Here is a 26,313-nt window from a genome sequence, read left to right on the forward strand (position 1 = left end):
TAGCTCTGCGAAAAATCATTAGTATTCATCCTTTAAAAGAAGTGCTATAATTATCTGTAATATGAGCAATTGTTGTAGTCTCACAGCTGAAGGCTATGGCGGCGTTGAAAGTAAAAGCTCCTGGAAATGTTATCCCTTACTGAATATTAATAAATACATTGTTCTACATCTCGTTGACTTGTTTTCCAGATACAACTTGGTTATACATGTATTAATTGTATGTTAACAGCCATATTATGTTACATGACTTATAGGTCTCATGAGAAAGAACTTCCCATAAGATAAAGACAGTACATTTAATCATTTAAAACTGACTTATGTTTAAATATGTCTGTACAATAGGAACAATGGAGATCTCATTTCATTCTCAAGTGTCCCTTGAAGTGTATGTAAAAGGGACATGACATTTCGTAGAGCGGGGGGGGGGCGCCTTATTTTTAACACATTAGTCATTTTCCGTAATTCTTTGGGTTTAGGCTGGGTGGCTCACCGTTATCACCTTCCCGACATTTGACGTACATGTACTTCATTGTCGGGAAAGGTTTCATGCAGTACATGTACAGAACGCTGACAGTGCGGTTTCAGAAGCTGACCCCTCATCATCAGCAGCTGACAGTGCGAAAATGACCGGGATCGGAGCTAACTCCGATCCCAGCCTTTTAAACCCTTAGATGTCGCAATGTGCCAATAAGTTGCTGTAGCAACCAGAGGCCTAACAATGGTTTCCTGGTCTATCATGTACGGAAGCCTATTAGCCTGTAAATTGACAGGCATAAACTGCCTTTCAGTTTACAGATGCCCATGAGTTGCTGTGGCAACCAGAGGCGAAAATGAGTCTGGTCCTGAAAGGGTTAACCGTCATCCTAAATTCAGGTCTGCTGCGTTATATCTCAGTTCAGATGACTTCTTTATAAAGCAAATTGAAATCTCAATGAGATAAACCAGAGCTAAAAGACAGATTAACATTTCATTGGATATCATAACCATCACCACTCTAATAGAATGTAAAAAATTAGGATTAACAATTGGAGCGTTTTGCTTATATTACATGGAAGGACACTGCAGAACTGTGAAGTTTATTCTTTTCTGCTAGTTTCTAAGCTAAAGAAGAAGAAACAGGTTTTCTGGTTCTGGAAATTTATTGTCAAATTCTCTACATGATCATTCTGTGTGTACCTCCAGTGGAAACAAAATCACAGTATTGTTGGATCCTCATGTACGGAACCTTTGTGAATCCTGTTCCTTCAAAGCACAGCTGTTTGAGCTGAAGACCTGTCCTTCTTCCTAAGTCCCTAGCAGGAAGTTGTTACATTCGTTGCATTAACTGCCATGTTACAGATACAGTGGATCTGCAGCCCGGTCCTGGCCACTCTGTCTACAAGTCTGCTAGCTTACATTACACTTGCAACTCCTTCCTCTATCCTCACCCCTCTCACACTACAGATACTGCCTGCTTGAATCAATACCAAGGCTGCGGTAATCACAGGACTTTATTAGCATACTTGCCAACTGTCCCGAATTTTCCGGGACTGTCCCAAATTTACAGAGACAGTCCAGGCAAACTACTGTCCCGGGACTTGTCCCGGCAACTGCTACATTCAATTGTATCTGTGTCCTCAGGATGCAAATATAATTGAATACTATGACAACTATCCGCTTCCTGCTCTGCCATTCACTCCTCCTGGAGCAAAATCCCCAGCCAAGGCCTTGCCGACGCCCAAGCCGGGGATTCCGCTGCAGGAGGTATCCTGACGTCACTGCCCTTATATGGACAGTGAAGTCAGGGCTCTCCCTATGAGCGGAATTCCTGGCCAGGGCGTCAGCAACGCTTTGGCCGGGGATTCCAGGGCTCCAGGCGTAGCCCATGACTATATTGTCTATACAAGAGCAGCGACTTCAGGGGCACCTCCTGCAGCGGAATCACCGGCTAGAGCATTGCCGATGCCTGGCCGGGGATTCCGCTCATAGAGGAAGCCACTGACGACGTCACTGTCCATAAATCGACTATGAAGTCAGGGGCTCCTCCTAGTGCGCCAGAATCCCCGGCCAAACCGTTGCCGACGCCTGGCTGGAGATTCCACTCATAGAATGTGTCCATGACGTCACTGTCCTTATAAGCGCAGTGACGTCAGGGGCACCTACTGCAGCAGAATCCCCGGCCAGAGAATTGCCTACGCCGGTAATACCTTCCCGACATTTGACGTACATATATTTCATAGTCGGGAAGGGTTTCCTGCAGTACATGTACAGAACGCTGACGATGCGGTTTCAGAAGCTAACACTGCTAAAATGACTGGGATCAGAGCTAACTCCGATCCCAGCCTTTTAAACCCTTAGATGTTGCAATGTGCCAAGAAGTTGCTGTAGCAACCAGAGGCCTAACAATGGTTTCCTGGTCTACCATGTACAGAAGCCTATTAGCCCATAAACAGCCCTACATTTTCAATTTTCATAGTCAATTGCAAATAAAATGTATGAATCATCTGAAGTTTCATACTCACTACACCCCTAGATGAATACCTTGAGGAGTGTAGTTTTCAAAATGGAGGTTTCTATTGTACTAGTACCTCAGAAGCTCTGCAAATGCAACATGGTGCCTGCAAACCAATCCAGAAAAATGTGCGCTCCAAAAGCCTAATTGCGCTCCTTTCTTTCTGAACCCTCCCGTGTGCCAAAACAACAGTTTACAACCACATATGGGGTATCTCTGTACTCAGGAGAAATTGTGTAATTAATTGTAGGGTTCTTTGTTCTCTTCTTTTTCTTGTGAAAATGAATAATTTTGAGCTAAAACTACATATTATTTGAAAAAAAAATGATTTCTAATTTTCACGGCCTGATTTAAATCTGAATTATACAAGACACTTGTAGGGTCAAAATGCTCTCCACACCCCTAGATAAATTACTTAGGAGTGTAGTTTACAAAAATTAGGTCACTTCTGGGGGGTTTCCACTGTACTGGTACCTCAGGGGCTCTGCAAATTCAACATGATGTCATCAGACCATTTATGCAAAATCTGCGCTCCAAAACTCAAATGAGGCTCCTTCCTTTTTGAGTTCTATCGTGGGTCCAAACAGCAGTTTATAACCACATATTGGGCATTGTCGTGCTCAGGAGATATATTGCTTTACAAATTTTGAGGTGCTTTTTTTCCTGTGTTTCTCGTGAAAATCAGAAATATTTTGCTAAAACTACATATTGTTGTTTATTATAAACAATATAATATAAACAATTTACTAATAAAATGTATGAAACACCTGTAAGGTCAACATGTTCTTTGAACCCCTAGATTAATCCCTTGGGGTGCAGTGTTAATTTTTTATTTTTTTTTGCGGTTTCTTCTGTTTTGGCACCTAAATAGGAGGCCACAAGGTGCTTTTTCATTTCTGAGGCCTATATAATAAAGACTGAGTTGCTAAGAATTAGGCCTCATGCACACAACCGTAATAATCGTCCATAATTGCAGACCGCAATCACGGTCCACAATTACGGTCCCTTTCACTTCTTTTGTCCAAGGACACCTTCCCGTTTTTTTACGGGAAGGTGTCCGGGCCGTAGAAGTGTCCTGCAAAAGATAGGACATGTCCTATCTTTTGCTTTTTACAGTCCGCGCTCCCATACTTTGTATCAGAGCACGTGCCGGAAATCCGGGCGGCTGTCCGCGGCCGGCCGTGCCGTAATTGCGGCCCGTGATTAAAGGCACAGCCGTGTGCATGGGGCCTGTCTTGGATAAGTTAAAGCATATAAAAGTTATTTCCACATAAATTTACACATGTCAGATTTGAAAAATGGGGCTTTGTCAAAAAGGCCAAAACTGTCTGCAGTGTTAAGGATCAAAATAAAAGCTAATCAATTATATGTACCCCAAAATTTTACTTCACATCATCTCATTGCGCAAAAAAACAAGCCTTCATATGGCTATGTCGACGGAAAAGTTAAAGAGGCTCTGTCACCAGATTTTGCAACCCCTATCTGCTATTGCAGCAGATCGGCGCTGCAATGTAGATTACAGTAACGCTTTTATTTTTAAAAAACGAGCATTTTTGGCCAAGTTATGACCATTTTTGTATTTATGTAAATGAGGCTTGCAAAAGTACAACTGGGTGTGTTTAAAAGTAAAAGTCCAACTGGGCGTGTATTATGTGCGTACATCGGGGCGTGTTTACTACTTTTACTAGCTGGGCGTTCTGACGAGAATTATCATCCACTTCTCTTCAGAACGCCCAGCTTCTGGCAGAACAGACAGCGTGTTCTCGAGAGATCACGCTGTGTCGTCACTTCCTGCCCCAGGTCCTGCATCGTGTCGGACGAGCGAGGACACATCGGCACCAGAGGCTACAGTTGATTCTGCAGCAGCATCGGCGTTTGCAGGTAAGTCGATGTAGCTACTTACCTGCAAACGCTGATGCTGCTGCAGAATCAACTGTAGCCTCTGGTGCCGATGTGGCCGACACGATGCAGGACCTGGGGCAGGAAGTGAGTGACGTCACATCGTGATCTCTCGAGAACACGCTGTGTCAGTGCACTGCCAGAAGCTGGGTGTTAACGAACAGAAGTGGATGATGCTGATTCGTCAGCATCATACACTCCCATTCCTAACGCCCAGCTAGTAAAAGAAGTAAAAACGCCCAGATGTACACACACAATACACTCCCAGTTGGACTTTTACTGTAAACACGCCCAGTTGTACTTTTGCAAGCCTCATTTGCATAAATACAAAAATGGTCATAACTTGGCCAAAAATGCTCGTTTTTAAAAAATAAAAACATTACTCTTATCTACATTGCAGCGTCGATCTGCTGCAATAGCAGATAGGGGTTGCAAAATCTGGTGACAGAGCCTCTTTAAGTTGAACAACTTAGATGTGATCGATATTATGGTGATACTTTGTGTCAGAGACATGCAGGACCCGCTCTCAGCTGAGACGTCGGTTCAATTCACTGACAGAATCTGCTGATAGCGAACGATGCAGCTTCGAGTTATAGAGGATATATAGAAGTTGCATCTGAAAAACAATAGAGTTTTTTTTTTTTTACAAAAGTCAATTTAAAAAAACGTCAGAAATCTCCTAAAACATACATTTAATAAAACTAATTTACAAAAGCTATCAAAAAACTTAAAAGGTGTCCAAAGTCTCTGGTCTCTAAAGGCTTAAGATGTGAAAAGCAACCGGTCATGTTGATTAAAGTGGTTAAAAGTCAAAAGGTTCGCTATAAGGCTTCGTTCACATCTGCGTCCGGGCTCCGTCCTGGCATTCCGTCGGAGCTTCCCGCCAGAACGAAACCCTGACTGAAACAAACAGAAACCATAGGTTTCCGTTTGCATCACCACTGATTTCAATGGTGACGGATCCGGTGTAAATGGTTTCCGTTTGTCTCAGTTGTGCAAGGGTTCCGTCGTTTTGACGGAATGAATAGCGTAGTCAACTATATCCATGACGCCAGTCACTGCTTCCCCGCGGGACTACCGTCCCGTATTGAAAACATGATTACAGTATGGTACAATATTCAAGCGGGACGGCAGTAATTCCTATCATCATTGATAACTATAATGTTAGGAGTATGGCTCCCTGAACTGTGTTGGGTCCAGGAAACACGACCGACATACGGTCCCTATCTCACGGACCGAATAAGGCCTTAAATCTTGATCTTCAATGCAAAATGCCTACAAGTTATTGATCCTAGTAGGCCTCCAATAGACTTCAGAAAATGGCAATATTTATCCAGGGGTCAAGATAAAAACAAAGTTTAAAATTGAAGATTGTTGATCAAAGATAGGAAGCTAAGTGACGAAAACAAAATACCAAAATAACACACTAAAAAGAGTAAGGTATATGGAAAACACAAACATGCACACATATATTCTGCTAGTACTGGTGTTTCAGTTGTGACAAGCACCTAAAAATTTTGTAAAGTCAGGATTAATTTTTTATTCTAAGAGCTCCCACAAAAACTTGTGTGTTCATCAGAAACCTGCTTGTTTGGAATTTTTAATGGAAACTGATCCAAAAAATGAAATGACTATTTTTGGAAATATCGATGTATTCTCTTGTAATGTTCAGATATTCACTTAAAACTGTTACTCCTTTAAGAAAAAAAATGACATACTGCAAAAAGTGTTTTTCATTTGTCTTTCCAGTACATTTTCTGTTACTTTCTGGTGATGAAAATTGATTGCTTTGGTCTAGTGTTCTACTTAATCCCTTCAATCATGTCTTGTAAAGGAGAAACACAATCAAGACAAGTTTACTGAAAGTGTCGGGAATAAAGTTGAAGATATTAACACATAGTGTAGAATGCCATTTTGCTCATAGAATACTCTTAGAAGTGTTTGAGAAATATTTGGTTACATAATTTTTTATTTTCTTTGATGCTGATCTTGAAATATGTCCTACAGTCTTACTTTTTGACTTAACGCCCCCTTAGCAGTGATTCACCTTCTGTCATCCCTACTAAACTAATGGTTTGGTGCCACCATTTGGCCAGCCCCACCTGTATTTAGGCCCTTGGGCAATAGCGTCATGGTGGGCCTCCTGTCTATCCAATCCTCTGACATCCATAGAGCATATTTATTTAGATCTCATTGGGCAACCCAAACCTAGTGTGCCCTGGTATCTGCCCTGGTTTGCCTGATGGTGACACTGGTCCTGACCATGCCCCATGCCTACTGCATCTGTTTACACATGCTTGTGGCCATAAGTTTACAGGGTATGACCAAAGCACAAACAGACATTTTACTTTCAAATCCCTTCGCAGCTACTGCCTCCTTCTAACTCCTAGATTTCTACCCTTAAAGGCGTTGTCCTATGTAGCCAACCCCCCTTTAAATAGAAGATGGCTCCGGTGAGTCCAGCTTTTCTAACCCCCTCTAGGTCAGCTTTTATTGCAGGGGGAAGCCGCCTCTGGCCAAACATTTCCCCTACAGCTGCTGCAAATGGATATCCGTCATGCAATGCATAGACAGGCCCTGATCCACCCTACGTCTCTATTCTGGTTTATGGAGGGGGTACTCCACTATGACATTTATATGCCCTAACAGGGCACATGGGGGGATATCAAATTTATCAGAAATACTGTCTTTCTGCTCCTCTGCTGGCTTATCTATACTCTTCTCTCATCCCCTCCTACGACGCACATCTGCAGGATTTCCCCTTTGCAGCCCTTCTGGCAGGAGTCCTCTCATCTGATTAGATGGACCCCCTAAGTTTAAAGTATTTGAACAGTCCCTGAAAACTCATCTCTTTATATTGGCCTATCCATGTCCTTCCCTACCAAAAATTATGCATTAACAAGAAAGTAACATCCACCAACCTCTGATTTTCTACCCTACTTTATCCAATGTTCTTTCCACCTCTTAGATTGTAAGCTCATTTGGATGGGGCTTTCTTCTCGTCATGTATTGTGCTTCTGTATTTATTTTGTTGAGGAATTTTTTTAAGGGAATTTTTGGGGTCTTTTTGACTATACATTAAAGAGGCTCTGTCACCAGATTCTCAAATCCCTATCTCCTATTGCATGTGATCGGCGCTGCAATGTAGAGAACAGTAACGTGTTTTTTTTTTAAAAAAACGTTCATTTTTGGCCAAGTTATGAGCTATTTTATATTTATGCAAATGAGCTTTGAAATGGACAACTGGGCGTGTTTTTTCGTTATGTCCAACTGGGCGTGTTTACTTGTTTTACTAACTGGGCGTGTATTGTGTTTTTAACTGGGCGTGTTTATGTGTATGACGCTGACCAATCAGTGACCAGTCAGCGTCATACACTCCTCAACATCTGCACGCTCCTCTCCTGAAATATTCTGTGCTGCTGTGAACTCTGCTCTTACCATTACGTAGCGCTCAGTCTGTTACCTCTCCTCCACTCCTGTCCTCAATAACACCTTCACATGATTGGCAAGTCACCACCCTGCACAAGATCCTACTGCACGGCTGACAGCCGTCAGCTGTATAGCTAACAGCACGGTTGTGTTGGAAGCGCGCCCTGCTGTGTCTCACTTAGCAGCTGGGTGTGTTCCCCTCATCTAGCTGCTACGTTCTATCCTTACCGCCGGTGAATTCTCCGTGCGGTCTTCGCAGTGCTGCTACCCCGTTTACCTACGGGAGCAGAACGCGGCTCCTGAAATACTCTGTGCTGCCTTAAACTCTGTGGACAGGTCAGGATCCTGTGTTTTTTAAATGCTGCTGGGGAACCCGCTCGATCCACTATATAAGGCTGCGCCTCCATCCTCTTCTGCCCCAGTCACTTATTCCCAAGCACTGTAAACTTTCAGATTGGTTGCGCTGTGAATATTCGGAGAACGTGATTGGTTTATGTGCAGGGTAATGAACATACAGACAAGTAGTAGAAGACTGACTAAGGGCTGAGCATTTCATTGAATTCAGTCTTCTACTGCTTGTCTGTATGCTGTTAGCTATACAGCTGACGGCTGTCAGCCATGCAGTAGGATCTTGTGCGGGGTGGTGACTTGCCAATCATGTGAAGGTGTTATTGAGGACAGGAGTGGAGGAGAGGTAACAGACTGAGAGCTACGTAATGGTAAGAGCAGAGTTCACAGCAGCACAGAATATTTCAGGAGAGGAGCGTGCAGATGTTGAGGAGTGTATGATGCTGACTGGTCACTGATTGGTCAGCATCATACACATAAACACGCCCAGTTAAAAACACAATACACGCCCAGTTGGACATAACGAAAAAAACGCCCAGTTGTCCATTTCAAAGCAAATTTGCATATATAAAATAACTTGGCCAAAATGAACGTTTTAAAAAAAAATACAAACACGTTACTGTTATCTACATTGCAGCGCCGATCATATGCAATAGGAGATAGGGGTTAGAGAATCTGGTGACAGCCTCTTTAAGTATAACTGATTAACGTGTAGTAATATGGTGATGGACATTGGGCTGCATTTGAAGTTCAATTGAACGAAATCTCAAGGATCACTTTGGAAACCATATGAAGTCCTAATTCAATTTTCTTAATTTGGTGATTTTTTTTTCTCACATTTTTTTCCTGTCTGTTAAAAACTCTAGGAGTCTTGAGGTCCGTTTTTTATGTAAAGAACCTTGTATGTGATTAACTTAAAGAATTGTTCATTAAATAAGGTTAATACCAATGTTGATCAGTCCACAGAAGAAGCAATATCTCTCAATGTTTTCTATTTTTTGTCTTTTCTTGCCTGGGATCCCTTTCGTTTTGTATGCAACAAAAAGTTGTAAAAACAAATTCCCATAACGTGAATGTTTTCGGTCTGAAAATATGTTAAACATTTCAGCAATTGGTCTTCATTCTCTGGGAATGCGTCCATGTCCTCCTTCTTCTCATCATAACTGCTACGGATTGTTGAAGCACCAGTCAATAATAACAACGTCCCCATATTTTTATGGTACAAAGTCTGTGGAGTGCTATATTTAGGTTTCCATTCCAGTATAAAATCCTTGCTTACGTCACAAGTCAGATAGATCCTCCAAAGTCTGTAATTCAATTATGTGATATTGCCAAGCATTGCTGGCCTCTGGGGAAATTATTCGTTATCTCTCTGTGGATATACTCTTCACCGCTAAGCCATACCATAGACTGAAATACTGTACATTCCACTACAGTTCAATATATAGAAAGACCCTATCTTTAATTTAATCCCACTACTAATAACTTGCCTTAGTGCTTAGTTGGAGGTTAAATGAAGGACATGAAAATCCATGAACTAAATAGGTTTTACTCTATAGCTGCAGGACACTGCGGGTTAATTCTTGTACCACTTTCTAGTTTACTTGGGTAGACTTGTAAATATCCATATGTCAAATGTTTACAAGTGGAAATTAACAGTTTGTACAGTAAAATTTCTTTCATCTGTGATAACCCTGATTATTAGATATTTTGGATTATTGGACGGTCATCACCTCATGTATTTTTGCCCCTGAAATAGCGCATATCATTGTGTAGTATAGTGATGTCATAGTACCGGAATAATAAACAGTGATGTCACAGTACCAAAATAATAAATACAGTGATGCCCAGTACAGGGATATAAACACAGTGATGTCACAGTACAGGGATAATGCACACAATAGTATCCCTGCGCAGGAATAATCGTCCCAGTGATGTCACAGTACAGGGATAATGCACACAATAATATCGCTGCAGAGGAATAATCGTCCCAGTGATGTCACAGTACAGGGATAATGCACACAATAATATCTCTGCGCAGGAATAATCGTCCCAGTGATGTCACAATACAGGGATAATGCACACAATAATATCTCTGCGCAGGAATAATCGTCCCAGTGATGTCACATTACAGGGATAATGCACACAATAATATCTCTGCGCAGTAATAATCGTCCCAGTGATGTCACATTGCAAGAATAATGCACACAGGCGCTGTGATAGTGATGTCATACAACAGGGATTATAAACAGTGATGTCACAGCTAATGTCACAACACAGAGATAATAAATACAGTATCATGATATAAGGATCATACATACAGTGATGTCACAGTAGAGAGATATTATGACTGGTACTATTATGATGTCACAGTGCAGAGATATATACTGGTACTATTTTATGTGACAGAGTGGCACCTCAGGCCCCAGGGCTCAGGTGTAACATCAATGTCTGCACCCCCTATAGTTACGACCCTGTGATGAGATTGTCTTCCACCAAAAATACCCAAGTTACTGTATATATACTTTCTTACATTTTGAGCATATGTTGAGGAGGTTTATTTTGAAGACCCATAATGTCAATCACTGCACAACATCATGATATGAAGAAGTATAGGACCTATACATGCTATAAATATGAGTTATTAATAGTATTCTCTTTTTTTAAAGAGATAGCTTCCTCTAGCCCCATTGGATATAAACAGTTAGTACTATGTCATATGGGCCCTCAGATATAGAGGTCTTAGTGCAAATTCCAGCTTTCCATCCCTATAGAAAAGCCATTGGCTACAGTAAAAACTTATATTAAATTACATTACAATGAACCCATCTACAGGTCCATCAGGGTGACATCATTGATGAAACTGCCTCCAATCTTGTTTGGAGACATCTCAATGGTACTCAATGGTACCAACCTACTGATGCAAGAAATGTTTGTGGTCACTTTCGTCTTAGAACCTGGAGAAGTTTTTTTTATCTTTAGTGTTTTACTTCAACGGTTAATAAAATGTAATTCCCATTAGATTGGGATAAATTTTAAACAAAGGACGATGACATATCTTGGTGACAGATTTTGACAATAAAATATAACAATGAAGATACGGTTCCATGTCTATAATCATTTATGAGCACTATGCACTTACTGATATGTCGTTGGACTAACATTAATTCGTCGTGGGTGACTCCCTGATTCAAATTTGCTAGCCAAAGTGACGTTGTTTCCAAATAGACAATACCGAGGCATTCTAACTCCAACAACACCTGCAAAGACCGAACCGGAGTGAATGCCTATTCTCATCTGAAAATAGAAAATTGTATCGTTAGCACAATACCCACACATTATTAACTGTAAACATCTAATATATCAAGTATTAAAAAATTATAGAGGCAAAGAAAGCTAAAAATTGTGTTAGACTTTAAAGAAATGCTTCAATTATGTGCAACAATTATTTGTAATAATTCTACAGTATACCGTATTTTTCGGACTATAAGGCACACAGGTTTTAGGAAAAAAATATTTAATATTTTACTATTTTTACAAAGAAAAATCTATTTGTTAAAAAATAAATTTGCTCTGTTTCACCACATTCTGAGAGCCATATCTTTTATATTTTTTCATTGATTGAACGGATTGAGGGCTTATTTTTTGCGGGACAAGCTGTAGTTTTTATTGACAACATGTTTTGCTACATACGATTTTTTGATCACTTCTTATTTAATTTTTTTTAGCGCTATGGTGTGCGAGTTAAATAATGGTATATTGCAGAAGTTTGAACTTTTACAGACGCAGCGATACCAATTTTGTAATTTTTTACATTGTAGTTGGGGAAAAATGGGAAAAGGTTTTTTTTTTTTTTTAAATTATACTTTTGTATTTTTTTTTACACTAAATTTATCTAACTTTTTTTTTTTTACACATTTTATTAGTTCCCCTAGGGGAACCTGAACCATCGATCGTTAGATACTGTATTGCAGTATATTGTCATTTTTACAGGCTGCTGTCAAGCCCTGCCAAGCCGTGCCGGAGGCTTGGCTTAGCAGAGGCAGACAGAGGGCAGATCTGGGGGCGTTAATTAGGCCCGTGGGCTGCCATGACAACCATCTGTGCCCCCCGATCGTGTTGCGGGGGGGCGCGTTGGGCTGTTGGAGGGGGCTGTCCCCCTCGGGTTTTCACATGCAGGACATTTATGACCTATCCACAGGATAGGTCATAAATGTCAGATAGATGGGGGTCCAACCTCAGGGACCACACCTATCTCTAGAACGGGACCCACTAAACACCGTTCAAGCTTTTTGTGCTCTCCCGGCCACTTAATTATTACATGGTCGAGGTCCCTTGACGACGCAGGGAGTTTTTAGCAAGATTTATCTTGCTAAAAACTGCGTCTTATAGTTAGAAAAATACGGTATATTTATACAGAAGTTGCCGGAGCTCTGTCTTATGGTTACCGAGCTCCAATTCCCCTGTTTGCCTTCATAAAGCCATAGGAATAAATAAATAATACAATTCTGGTTGTTAGCAGCCACCACTAGGAGGAGCTCATTGCCTATGAATTTATATAGCTTTAATTAAAGGGGTTTTCCAAGTTAGTTAAATAATTGGCCAATGTAGTAGGGATGCAAAAAAAAAAAAAAAAAAAGAGCCATTGCTCACCTCACAGATTCTAGTCATTTCAGAGCCGCCATTTCCGTTTCTCCCCGCCGCTGTGTATTACCATAGTTGCAGCGATAATGTGCTTGTATACCCACATGATTGCTGCAGCCAATCACTGGTCTCAGTGGGTATACGTACAGGATCGCTGAGGCCAGTGCATGGCTGCAGCGATCACATAAACAGACACACTGCAGCTATGTCAATAAAGAAAACAGCTCTGAGGAGGAACAGAGTGGGAGCGCTGAAACGACGAGGATCTCTGAGGTTAGTAATGGCTCTTTTTTTTTTCCTGCATCCCTCCTACATTGGCCAATATTTTTAATAACCCCATTAAACACGATAATAAATCGTCTTCAATAAAATCCTTGTGGCAACAGGTAGTCAGTGGCTGTGTAAAAGGAAGGAAGGAAGGGATGTAGAGCACTGTATCAAAAGAACTCCAACTGCAAACAAATATATATTATGAAATTAATCAGAACAGGATTTTTAACTTTAAAAAAAATTATATTAGGGCAAATTTAGTATTAATGTCCTAAATTTAGACAGGTTAGAATTAGACTAGATGTCCCAAATTATTACAGTGACTCATGGTGGATGATAACTTTGGCGCATCTTTAGACATTTCTGTCTAACTTCATACCACCCCTTGGTTGGCTTACTTTAGATTGACTTTAGGCCAAAAGGTTGGCGCATCTTAAAGGGAACCTGTCACCAGCATTTCACCTATTAAACCAGCAATACCTGGTGGTAGTGGGTGAAAAATAATTTCTATATAACCTGTAATTGTCTTCTTAGTCGGCTCTGTAGCTTTAGTATTCAGTGTTTTAGTGTTCCCGCACCTTATGCTAATGAGCAGAAAAGAGTCAAATCTTCGTTTGAAAAGAGTTAAATCTTCATTCCTCAAGTCTTTCCGAGTTTACTCCGCCTCCTTACTTTTGATTGACAGCTTCTCATCTTCCCCCAGCACACAAATCCTGCACTTGTGCATTGATGTCCTCTTCTGGTGTGTGCGCACAAAAAGGGACACCGGATTATTAAGATAAAAGGCGCAAAATGTTTGCAGACCGTTATTTACAGTCGGAGGAGAAGTTTAGGAGAGGAGATAACGGCAATGAACTTTTTAAAGCAGCGGCCAGTGAGGGATAAGTAAAGTTCAATAGGTGAAATGCTGGTGACAGGTTCCCTTTAAGTCACGGCCCCTTTTCACTTGACCACACCTCTTTCTAGCTAAGCTACGCCCCCTTGTCAGATGCGTCTCAAAAGTCTCTATAACTTTATAAATGTGACACACGGACAGAATTCTGTTGCATTCTCATTAGTAAATCTGACCCATTATTTTAGTAGTTTGTGGTACACATTATCATCTGGAATTATAATGGTACAGAAATTTTGTTTATTGCTATTATCAAAACCCTTTCCAATATTAGACCAATGGATTCTGAATATCATTCAACAAGGCAACCCCTTCTCTGAACAGATTGGCATGGGTCCGGTTTTCGATACCTCCATGAGTAGCTGATATTGCTGGAGGAGGTTTCAGCCACTATAAGGAAAATGTAATATTAGATGGCACCCATTCAAGTAAATGGGCATGTAAAACATGGCCTGGTTGAGTTAGTCCTAGAGAGCGGAAGCCCCACTTTCTTAGCTGCTCTCCAAATTGGCTAATAGAGGGTTTCTGAGCATCAGAACCCCCCTCTATGACTTCCATATGCCTAATAGGGCCCATGGACAGAAATTATCTTTAATGAAGTGGCCATTCTGTGTAAATGTGAAACATTTTCCAATCTCTTTTAGAGAATTCTGCCCTTTCACAATTGGAGCTTCCCTGTATGGAAATAAGACACGTGACCCCGGAGTGCATAATAGAATCAAGTGATCAAAATTTTCGTAGATCAGTTTTAGGTAAATCCACATTAGAATGGGAAAATCTGTGCGACTATGAACCAGTCATGTTCATCGGTGCTATACTAGCCAGGGCCAGTACTTCAAACACTGACAACTTTGTGGGGTTTTCTCTTGCAATGGTATTGAGATTATACCGAGAATGGTGTGATCGAGGAAAAACATGCAGCAAAAGCGGATCCTGTGGAAGTCAAAACTCTTCAATGAATGGGGACAGAGGAGGATGTCAAGAATCGTTTTGAGGAACAGGCGGTGCACAGTCAAACAAATTACACCTGAATACAACGCTGGTGCTCCAACTAATATGTTCGAATGCGAAACTGGTTGTTCCTTAACACGAATGGGCTATAACCGCAGACAAACAGTTCCAGTACCATTGGTGTGTAAGGGAAACAGAAAGCGAAGACTTCAGTGGGCAAAAGGGGGCAAAAATTGGATCACTGAGCAGTGGAAAAGCATTGCCTGGTCAGATGGATCCAGATTTCTGTGGCACCATGCTGATGGGAGCGTCAGAATTTGGCGCCAGCAGCATGAATCAATGAACCCTTCCTGTCAGTTGTCAACAGTTCGGGCTGGTAGGGGTACAGTAATGGCATTGGGGGAATGTTTTCTTGGCGCACCCTGGGTCCTCTGATTCCTGTGGATGGACGTTAGAACAGTGGGGCTTTGTGGCCGACCAAGTTCATCCCTTCATGACAGCTGCTTACCCTATTGCAGAAGGACACTTTAGCAGCAACTACGAGAAGCTATCCTGCAGCTAGTGGAATTTATGCCACGACAAATTTATGGGGTTCTGAAGGTCATAGGAGGTTAATGTGCTGCTAAATGTATGTCTCCAATAAAGTGGCCATTCAGTGTATATTATTAATAAAGTTTATTTTAATATTCGTCTACATTTTCCATAGGTTTCCAATATTATTCATTATATAACGCCATTGTTAAAATCCCCACTACACACATTATTATAAAACTGTCTTGTTGCCCATAGCAACCAACCGCAGTGCAGCTCTCATTTTTCCAGAGAAGTTGAAGACATAAAAGCTGAGCTGTGATTGGTTGCTATGGGCAACACGGCCAGTTTTTCTGCTAGATGGTAAATGAGACTCATTGTTCTACAAATAGATCCGTCTTTCGATTAGTCACCAATACTTGAAATTCTGATTTAACAGATGAAAGCAATGCTGATGTTATATAAAGAGTTACATGTGTTTGCATTCGCCTGCCTGACTCGAACAGAACATTGAAGAGTAAGATAGTTGCTTAGTAACATTGCGTTTTCAAGGTGACATTTAAAACTTTCTTCTAAATTCATACAAAACATCTCCTATTTGTTAGACAAGACACATTTCTCTTTATAATGGTCCGATACTAAAAATGATGAAGGCAAGAAGAGTTACGTGAGATTCTCTGCTAATGATACAATGCCAATCCCTTCAGCGGGCGTCTTTGCCAATTGCATTTTATTTTTAGAAAATGTCACTGGCAGCTTGCCAGCAAGGGCAGCGGAGGTATCAAAACCAGACGGCAAAACATATTTGACAACATAAACATTCACGTTATCATTTTTTTGTTACAATGTGTTGCAGAAAAACTTACAGATTTGCTATAAAAAATATAGGAACCCTATAAGACGCAATCAAGGAAAAAACCTACAAGAGGCCTAGGTTGTATTTAAAGGAACAAACCATCATACGGTTTGTTCCTCTGCATAGAGAACGGAAACCAGAGCCAGCACCGGACCTGAAACCAGCCACGTTATTTATAACACTGGTGTCTTCTTATCTGGTGGAGGGACTTTTTGGCCTCCTCAGGCACCGGGACTGGGTGCGACCGCTACCTCTGCACCCCCTATAGCTATGCCGCTTATGCAGTGACTGTTGTGTGACATGTCCTTCCCAAACTCAAAAACTTTGGGACCCTTAGAAAATAATTAATTGAAAGGTTGAGTCAGTAGCCAAAAGGAAGTTTTAAAGGGTGTCTGTCATCAGGACAAATCTTGGTAATGTAAGACCCCAGGAAAAACAAGCAAGAGGGTGCACCGGCTCCTGTTTACAGTGCCCTCTCTATGTAAATTTGTGTCCAACTCATGGTGCCACTCATCTGCAGGACCAAATGACGGCATTCATAGAACTGTAAACTGCAGTAATTTGACCACAAATTAGCGTCTGTATTATGCCCGCTCTACCCAGACCTCCTGCGGTTCTACTGAATCAAACTTAGATCACCAAAGAACCCCATGATGATCTAAATTCGGTTCTGTAGAACTGCAGGGGTCCAGGTATTGCAGCCACAATATGGTAACTAAAATGCACCCGCATTACTGCAGTCTGAAACTTATTATGTAAGTAAGTATGCTGGCTCGTTTTTCTTATTGAATTTAAATGTTGTCTAGAGACTTAAGAACTTTGTTTCCCACCATGAACAAAGATTCAGTTCACCACCCAACCTTAAACATAATGGGGTAGTCCCAGAATCGACAATTATCACATATCCGCAGGATATGTAATAATTGTCTCATCATTGGGGGCACCCGCCGCAGTGAGGTGGAGTTTGATTAAAGCGGCAGTCGAGCATGCGCACTGCCACTCCTATCATAGTCTATGGGTATGACAGAAACAGCCGAGCGCTGTACTCCACTGTTTCCGTCATTCCCATTGACTTTGAATTAAGCGACAGCAGTGCATGCTCGACCGTTGCTCCATTCAATGTCCTCCTCACTGCGGTTGAGTTGACTACGCTATCGTTTTCGCAAAAAAAATGGAAACCTTACGAAACTGAGACAAACTGAAACAATTTGCAATGGAAGATTTACCATTGAAATCAATGGTAATGTAAACAAAGCTATGGTTTCCGTTTGTGTTTCCGTTCATGGGTTCCTCCGACGGAAACGCCGCAGATGTGAACGAGACCTTAGCACAATCCCCCTTTGGCACTCTGACACATGACCCCCCATCCACCTCCCCACAACTAGAAAGTTGGCATTAGCTGAAGTACTTTGACTTATCAACCAATAACAGTATCTTAATGAAACACAACAAGGACGACATAACAAGCCCAGAAAAGATCATAGAATCAAGAACATGGAAAAGAGGGTTCTCTGTTTTCAGTTTTAGGGCTTGATTACGGCTCCATTAGGGGGCTACATCACAGATCCGGAAACAATAGCCCAGCATGCTGCACTATTGTTTTAGGTAAAACCAGGAACACCACAACGGAAACCCAACGGGACCCATTAAAGTCAATGGTTTCTATTGGGCGCGGGTGCGGTCCGTCATACAACAGAACCGGCGCTTCCGGTAGTTTCATTGTTCTGCAGAAACAATGACGCAGGTGTGAACAGGTCCTTACTTACTGTAGGTGTTCATGATGTTTTTTTGTATCACTTTTAACTTTTAATCTATACAGTGCGGCCATAATCCTGCAGTGCTCTAAAGAGAACACATTTATATAGATCGCTGCCTACTCCCTTTATATGGATCGCTCCCAATCTATTGTGCTATTACAGACACGAGGGCCCAGATGACAGAAACCAATGGAAACACATTAAGAACAAATAGTCTTTGAATATGATGTTAAGTCATATTCCATCCGCTCGTGTACTTCATGTCTACAGAACGAATCACTGTGTCAGCATGCCGCCCATGAGAAACGAGCCCACATACTGTCTGTACTCTGACAACCACTCTCTTTAATGAGGAAGAGTAAAGGGGGGTATTTATGTCACCCACTAGCAGAGAACGTACAGGAACACCTGTCCCGATGAAGATCGTCCAATGACAAATATATATATATATATCTGGTGCAGCAGGCAAATTTTCTGCTTCAACGAGCATCCTTCATCTATATGCAAGCAAAAAAAAAAAAAACATGCGGCAAGTAGCGGTCCCTTTTATTCACTTTAGGGAACACTTTGGAACATAAGACATACAGTATTGCAAGTGTTGCTCGTAGGTAGAATATTTCAACTCCACGCAAAAGGTTTCTTAAAATGTGAAAAGGATTGTCTGGGATAGAAAAACTATTTTTAAATATCCTATCAGGACATTCTGAGTTAATGAGGGGCATTCTTCATTCCCGATCTCCATTAAAGAGCACTTCTCTCTCTGGAGGACCTAGCCATGCATTACACAAACAGCCCATTGATTTCAATAGGTACCATGTAATGTTTCATATCTCCTGTGGTGGCGCTGCAGGGGAATTGAACACTTGCAGCCAGGTTCACCTGCAGATTACCACCATTAACTGGGTCCCAGCAGAACACCCTAAAATCAGCTTATCATTGGGTGACCTTTTCAACAAAAAGGTATTGTCTAGTGAGGACAACGCCTTCCACCTCAATCTTTTGGCAAGGGATTCATTGAAACAAAGGCTAGGAATGGTAGAATAGCAAATTTTGTTACATTGTTCCAAGTTAATTTGAGAAAATAACAGGGCAGTGTTTAAAACAGCATTTCAGTAAAAATTTGAGAAGAAGTAACTTTCACCTGAAGCCGCTTCCATCTTTTTGTCAAACACATTACCGGACAAGAAACGTAGAAGGGTTTTTTCCATCTTATAACGTAATGGTATATGGCTAGGGAGCCCCACCAGTCCTGAGAATAAAGGGACCTTAGCGCTGCTTTAGCGATGCGTCCCCTTTAAAGTGTTCCCTGTAAAGTGGCGCTCTTGGTCACCCACTGTGCAAGGAAATACAACACAGCCCATTTCACTTGAGGAGCTTAGCGATATTCCTTCATTTTATGGTTTGGTGTAACCCTTGCTTTGCACAATTCCTTTTTGTTGGAAGAATCACCCGATGATAAGCTCATTTTCCTGCTACTGGGATCCCCGGTGATCAGCTGTCATTTTTGGGAGAGCCTGGCAGCAAGTGTTTAATTCCCCTGCAGCGCCACCGCAGGAAAAGTGAAGTATTAAACAATTTCTATTGAGCTCAATGGACTTCAATGTGCTGGGTCCTCCAGAAAGATAAAAATGCTCTTTATAACCACTCTCTCCTTTAGCTGTAAGTTTTAGTTCCTGAGACACTTAGACATCAGGTGTCAGAGTATACAGATGTAGCCAAGTTTATATTGACTGATAACTTGCTGCAGCGTGATATCACACAACAAAATCCATTGAAAAGGTCAATTTAAAGTCTCTTGACACTGTGTATTTAATGCGTTAAAAGTCAAGATAAAGACGGCTACATCTGTAACATAATAGTAAACCCGGCTTTACATCTAATCTCAGCATTGAATATTTACGTACCTTAATGGGCCTCCCATCGGGAGTGAGAACTTCTTCTGATAGCTCCATCATCTTTAAAGCCATTAGTGCGATTGGCTTGGCATGGCTTTTGCTCTTTCTGTGAAGTCCAGCCGCCACACAGTATGCATCTCCAATGGTTTCCACCTGTTTCATATAGAAAATATATTTCATCAGAATAGAAAAGGCCAACTTATACTATGTATATATATATATATATATATATATATATATATATATATATATACATAAATATAGATCGCTATATATATACACTTGTGTTTGCCGTTTTTTCTATTTCCCCTATTTTAGTTTTCATATATTGGTGTTTTCAGTGCATAACACAGACCAAAAAAAATAATGAATAGCATAGAAATAAAACATGGCCCACATTTAATAATAATGGCGTATTTTGCACCAGTGAAATTGAAGAGAGTAGTTAGTGAGAATTGCACCTAATTTATAAAAAGGTGCACCCCTCTTAATAAATCTGGTGCATTGGAATTATATGACTTTTTATGCCTGTTAGGACTTATTTACACGAGCGTGTTAAACGTCCGCGGGACGGCCGTTGAAACAGCGGCCGTCCCACGGACCTATGTAATTCAATGTGGCCGTTCACACAGCCGTTGTTTCTACGGACTGTGGGAAAATAGGACATGTCCGTTCTTTTCACGCATCCCTCCATAGGCTCTCAACTATGGTGGATATGTGACATCGCGTCCCGCAGCGCTGAGCATGGATGCACCTCGGACGTGAAAAACTGTAGCCTGGTGCCAGTTGAACACTCAGCAGGACAGAAGAGAACAGCACCCGCAGGCTCCAGTATGGTAATGTGACTTTGTGACTGTGTGAGGGGTAGCCGAGGATTTTGAGCTCTAAAACAGAAAAATGAAGCTCCAACCCCTATAAATATATATGATAAAATGTATCTGTTCAAAATGTTGCACCTAAAAACAAAATCTTGTTTATAGTTGGAGGTAAACTTTTTTCACATTTTTGTTTAGGTGGCCAACATCTATAAAACGTATAGAAAATCTATCTATCTATCTATCTATCTATCTATCTATCTATCTATCTATCTATCTATCTATCTATCTATCTATCTATCTATCTATCTATCTATCTATCTATCTATCTATCTATCTATCTATCTATCTATCTATCTATCTATCTATCTATCTATCTATCTATCTATCTATCTATCTATCTATCTATCTATCTATCTATCTATCTATCTATCTATCTATCTATCTATCTATCTATCTATCTATCTATCTATCTATCTATCTATCTATCTATCTATCTATGTAAAGAGCCGAAACGTCGCACAAGGGCTAATAAAAAGGCAATTTTTTCACTATTACTTGGAGTGCTGCCTCTTATTGGACGACTATAGGGGATTTGGAGCTGTGATCGAGCTCCTGGGGCGCACACCCATCCATAGTTTGACTGGTGCTGCTGGACGGTGGACTATCTATCTGTCCATCCGTCCGTCTGTCTGTCTGTCTGTCTGTCTATATTACATGTCTTAGAAAGACCTGTATTTTGTATGGATCACCAATGCAGATAACACAAGCAATTTCCATGATAACTTTGGAGTTGGGGTAAAGACCCATTTTTCTATGGGTCGGTTCACACCGAGTTTTTGGGCGTGGAAAATGTTTTGGAATCAGTGCCAAAAAATAGGCCAAATCGCCCCCATTGATTGCAAAGGGATTTAAATGGGAGGCAGAGGCATTTTTTTTCCCCAGGCAATTTTTTGCTTACTTGCGGAAAAAAAGGGGCTTGCTCTTTCGCTGAGCGGTTTTCGCCTCTGACTCTTAGGGCGGATTCAGACGAACGTGAGCGTTTTGCGCGTGCACAGAACGCTATGTTTTGCGCGCGTGGCAGCAGCGTGTCAGCTCCGTGTGTCCTGTTCATATGGAATGCGCGGCTGCGTGCTTTTCGCGCAGCCGCCATCATTATGACACTCCGTTTGGATGTTTGTAAACAGAAAAGAACCTGGTGCTTTTCTGTTTACATTCATTCTTTTACTGCTGTTGCACGAATAACGCTTGTCCCACGGAAGTGCTTCCGTGGGGCATGCGTGATTTTCACGCACCCATTGACTTCAATGGGTGCGTGATGCGCGAAAAACACCTAAATATAGAACATGTCGTGAGTTTTACGCAGCGGACTCACGCTGCGCAAAACTCACGGACTGTCTGCATTGCGCCATAGACTTGTTTAGGTCCGTGCGACCCGCGTGAATACCACGCGGGCTGCACGGACGAAAATCACGTTCGTCTGAATCCGCCCTTAGGCGATGTTCACACTGAGTTTTTTGCAGGAGGAATTTCTGCCTCAAAATTCAATTTCGATTTTTTAAGCAGATTTTCCTCTCCCTGCACGCCGATTTTCGCTGCGTTTTTCACCCGCAGCCATTGAGCGCCGTGGGCATAAAACACCGCAAAATATGCTTTCTCTGCCTCCCACTGAAGTCAATGGGACGTCAGAGGCGTAAACGCCCGAAGATAGGGCATGTCACTTCTTTTTCCCGCGAGGTGGTTTTACCACTCGTGGGAAAAAGACGCCTCCGTCTCCCATTGAAATCAATGGGAGGCATTTTCGTGTCATTTTTGACGAGTTTTTTTGGCGTGGTTTCCGCGTCAAAAAACTCTGTGTTAACATAGCCTTATTGCATTAGGAAAAAAACTCTGCAAAAACCGTGAAGAAAAAAAGTGTCCCAAAACGCTGCCAATTAAAAATGTGCCTCAAAATTCCTTCAGGAATTTTAAGGCAGATTTTTTTTCTGCCTGTCAAAAAACAAGGCCTTATGTGTGAACAAGGCCTTATCTCTCCCAAAGATGCCAAACATCTTCATTGCTTATAACAGCTTCTAAATTGTCCAGTTTACCATATTTCCAAGCTACAATTTCATTGTTTCAAATAAACCCAAAACTTTTGCATGATGTTCTCAGTTACTTTGGAAAACCCTGCGGCAAGTTAAGAGAACAGTTTTTGAACTAATAAAACATAACTCAATATAAGGACAGATGGTTGTGAGAACATAAATATTGGTAAACAAGCAGGGAAAACAAAGTATCAGCAACTGTAGAAACTAAAGCAATAGTGAGGAGGAAACCAGACGTGGTTTTTATATAAATCATCATGCAACGCGTTTCACCCCATCTCAGGATCGCGGTCATTGTGCGGCACAGCAGCTTCAAAGATCAAACTCGGCAAGAGGCCAAAGAGCAAAAAATTATTTATGAAGTCAATTTTGTTTTTCCTTAATGGGGTTCTCGGGGGAATTTTATATTGATGGCCTGTCCTTAGGAGAACCCATTTAAATTGCATTTAAAGGGTAATAGTAATATTTCCTGTAGAAGAACAATGTTTTAAAGTTCTGCCGGTTTATTAAGGGCATGTTCACACGCACTAATTACGGACGTAATTCGGGCGTTTTTGCCCCCGAATTACGTCCGAAAATAGCGCCTCAATAGCGTTGACAAACATCTGCCCATTGAAAGCAATGGGCAGACGTTTGTCTGTTCACACGAGGCGTAATTTACGCGCCGCTATCTAATGACGGCGCGTAAATAGACGCCTGCGTCAAAGAAGTGACCTGTCACTTCTTTGGCCGTAATTGGAGCCGTTATTCATTGACTCCAATGAAAAGCAGCGCCAATTACGTCCGTAATGGACGCGGCGTTCAAGCGCCTGCACATGCCGTTACGGCTGAAATTACGGGGATGTTTTCATCCCCGTAATTTCAGCCGTTACGGACGCCCTCGTGTGAACATACCCTAACTGTGGTTTCAGCCATTCCTGGATGATCATTTATTAAAGGGTCGAACACAGACAACTCATGGCCCCTGTGCAAGAACATCACGTGGGGCCCCTTCTATAATCTTATCCGCGACTTACATCTTCTCATATCTTAAATTAATCGGTAATATTTTTTATTGCTGATATCAATACTGGTCAATGGGCGGTTGAGCTGGGCCTCCAGAGTGAGGTGTGCTCTTTGCAGCAGCTCTCTTCTAGAGAGCGAGACCGAGTCGGAGAGCTTCTTCAATTGCGTTCATAAGACGGACAGCTCCTTTAACATTTATTCATGACCATTTTCTCATGACAAGCAGTACTCTACGTGAAGGGGTTAAAGATAATATTCCTGGTAGAGGTTATGGTAACATCTTTGATGGTCAGTGAAGGAGGATTAAGGGGTTGTACAGGATTAGAGTAACATGTCTACTTTCTTTTCAAAAACAGCGCCACACCTGTCCACTGGTTGTGTTTGGTAGTGCAGCTCCGCTACATTCACTTAAATCGAGCTGAGCTGCAATACCAGACACAACCCACAGTCAGGTGTGGCATTGTTTTTACAGCAGCCATGTTTTTCTAATCCTGTACAACCCCTTTAACTCCTTCACTGACTTAGACCATCAGGGATTATATCTCAGCTCTTTTAAAAGGTGGAAGTGTATTTATATTGATGTCTGTGAAAAGTCTTTATAAAAGTTGTCAAAAGTGGTACATGGTACTGCAAGTGAGACGGAAAAAAACTATACTGCCATTTATATAGCTCATATATGGATATAATCTACACAAGATGTATATAAATTGCATGACCCTTATTACACCGGTACAGGCTGTTATATATCGCAGAGCTACATTCAAAATTCTGCTGGTTGACACTGGAAACAGTTGAAAAGCTTATCACCAGACACGGCCCTAACAGCTTTAGCGGAGCTCCTCTTATGCGGGGGGACAGTTAGTTTATACTAAATGAAATTACAGTAAAGCAAGCTCTGTATAAACCTTCAGTCAGCAAGGAATGCTGGGAGATTTCAGCTGTGAAGGCTGCAGAATTGTGAATGCAGCTCTGGCGTATAATACAGAACGTAACTCATGATCAGTACATGACAAACAACATAACATATTTACATATTTACTCAACTTCAAACGTAGATTCATTCAATAAGTAAGAATAGTTTGTGAATGTGAACATGAGTTTAAAAGAAGGATATTTCTGAAATGGAGGAATGTATCTTTTAAGTTTCTAGGAGAGTCACACAGGAGGGGAGGGGTCTTCAGGAGGCAGTTTCGGTAGTGGTATAGTATCCCCCCCACTTCTATTCTATGTACGCTATGTATGGTTGTGTAACAGTTTGACTCTTCTTTTCTTTGCAGGGTTGATTTGTCACTGCAGCTTGCAGGATCGGGGTCTTTGAAGAAGGTACATTTCATGGTGAACGGGGGGGCCTTCGTAGGTATAGAGAGTCCCCCAGGTTGTAAATTAATGGTGGTGAACGTCTAGGAGTGTGTCCCTACTGTGCTTAGGTCTTAGCAAAATGACTATTTAGGGCCACATTCAGCGGAAGGTGTCTTCCAATCGACGCATGGCGGCTGAGGGTGTAGAGGCGAGCAGATGTCGCAAATTATTTTATATGGACCCCGTCCTATGGTTAATTATACTGTTGCATATAATGTTATGTATGATGTTAATATACTGTATATTGTTAGATATGTTAATATGGAGGCTGCTGTGACCATTTCATCCAAGTCACTCAGTGTCGGGTTGGGTTTTCCGGGGAAGGGGGGGTTTAATTAATTGTTAACGGGGCCGATGTCTCTCATCTTGAGCTCCAAAATATAGATCGATGCATGTGAATTTGTTGCACATACAGATGAGAACTAATCCTCTCTCCTAACATGAGAGGAGCGTCGCTGCTTACATTACGGTTGTACATGAGAATGATGATCTACAATGAGCGTTAGGGATATTATATTATAAACCAGACCAAACAACAAGCCAACCATTAAAGTCATATCTCATACTTTGTCTAATTTAATATCGGTTCTTACTGTGCAGCCGACCGAGAACAAGCCAAGAAAATTCCATTAGAATGAATAAGAAAGTAAGAGATATCGCTACTGAGCCTATGGGTAAAATATTTACCGTACTTTTAAATTTAAGACTTTAGTGATCAGCAAAAACACGGATCAGTGACCATAAAATCAAGTGCAGCTCAGTCGGAGCTTAATGAGGTTTATACCAGAATTCCCACATTGGATGACTACCAATAAAATGGCCTTGTAGAATATTTAAATCTTTAACGACCAGCCATTAATGGTCCCAAATTTTTTTTTGCCATTCTTACCTTTCAAGAGGCAGAACTTGGCTAGCGATGAAGCTGTATAAGGGTTTGTTTATTTGTGGGCCTACTTGTCTTGTTCAACAGCTGAAACCTCACTGAAAAGGGCAAAATCGAAGATCCCTTCGATTCCGGACGTTCAACCACTTAGCAACCACGGCATCTAAGTCATTAAGAAGTCCATTCCCCCCCCCCCCCCCG

The 26,313-nt window shown here is 41.4% G+C and overlaps 1 protein-coding gene across 1 annotated transcript in view; it reads right to left on the reverse strand.

Annotated features, from left to right (window-relative positions):
- The window catches only part of GUCY1A2 (guanylate cyclase 1 soluble subunit alpha 2), a 242,765-nt gene that overhangs the window by 18,395 nt on the left and 198,057 nt on the right, over nucleotides 1-26,313 (reverse strand). The window contains exons 6-7 of the mRNA XM_075851584.1: nucleotides 19,973-20,116; nucleotides 11,310-11,464 (exon numbers count right to left, since the gene is read on the reverse strand). Coding sequence (XP_075707699.1) covers nucleotides 11,310-11,464; nucleotides 19,973-20,116 — 299 coding nt within the window. The remainder of the gene's footprint in view (nucleotides 1-11,309; nucleotides 11,465-19,972; nucleotides 20,117-26,313) is intronic.

Source organism: Rhinoderma darwinii, chromosome 2 (genome assembly GCF_050947455.1).
Source record: "Rhinoderma darwinii isolate aRhiDar2 chromosome 2, aRhiDar2.hap1, whole genome shotgun sequence".
NCBI classification, from domain to species: Eukaryota; Metazoa; Chordata; class Amphibia; order Anura; family Rhinodermatidae; genus Rhinoderma; species Rhinoderma darwinii.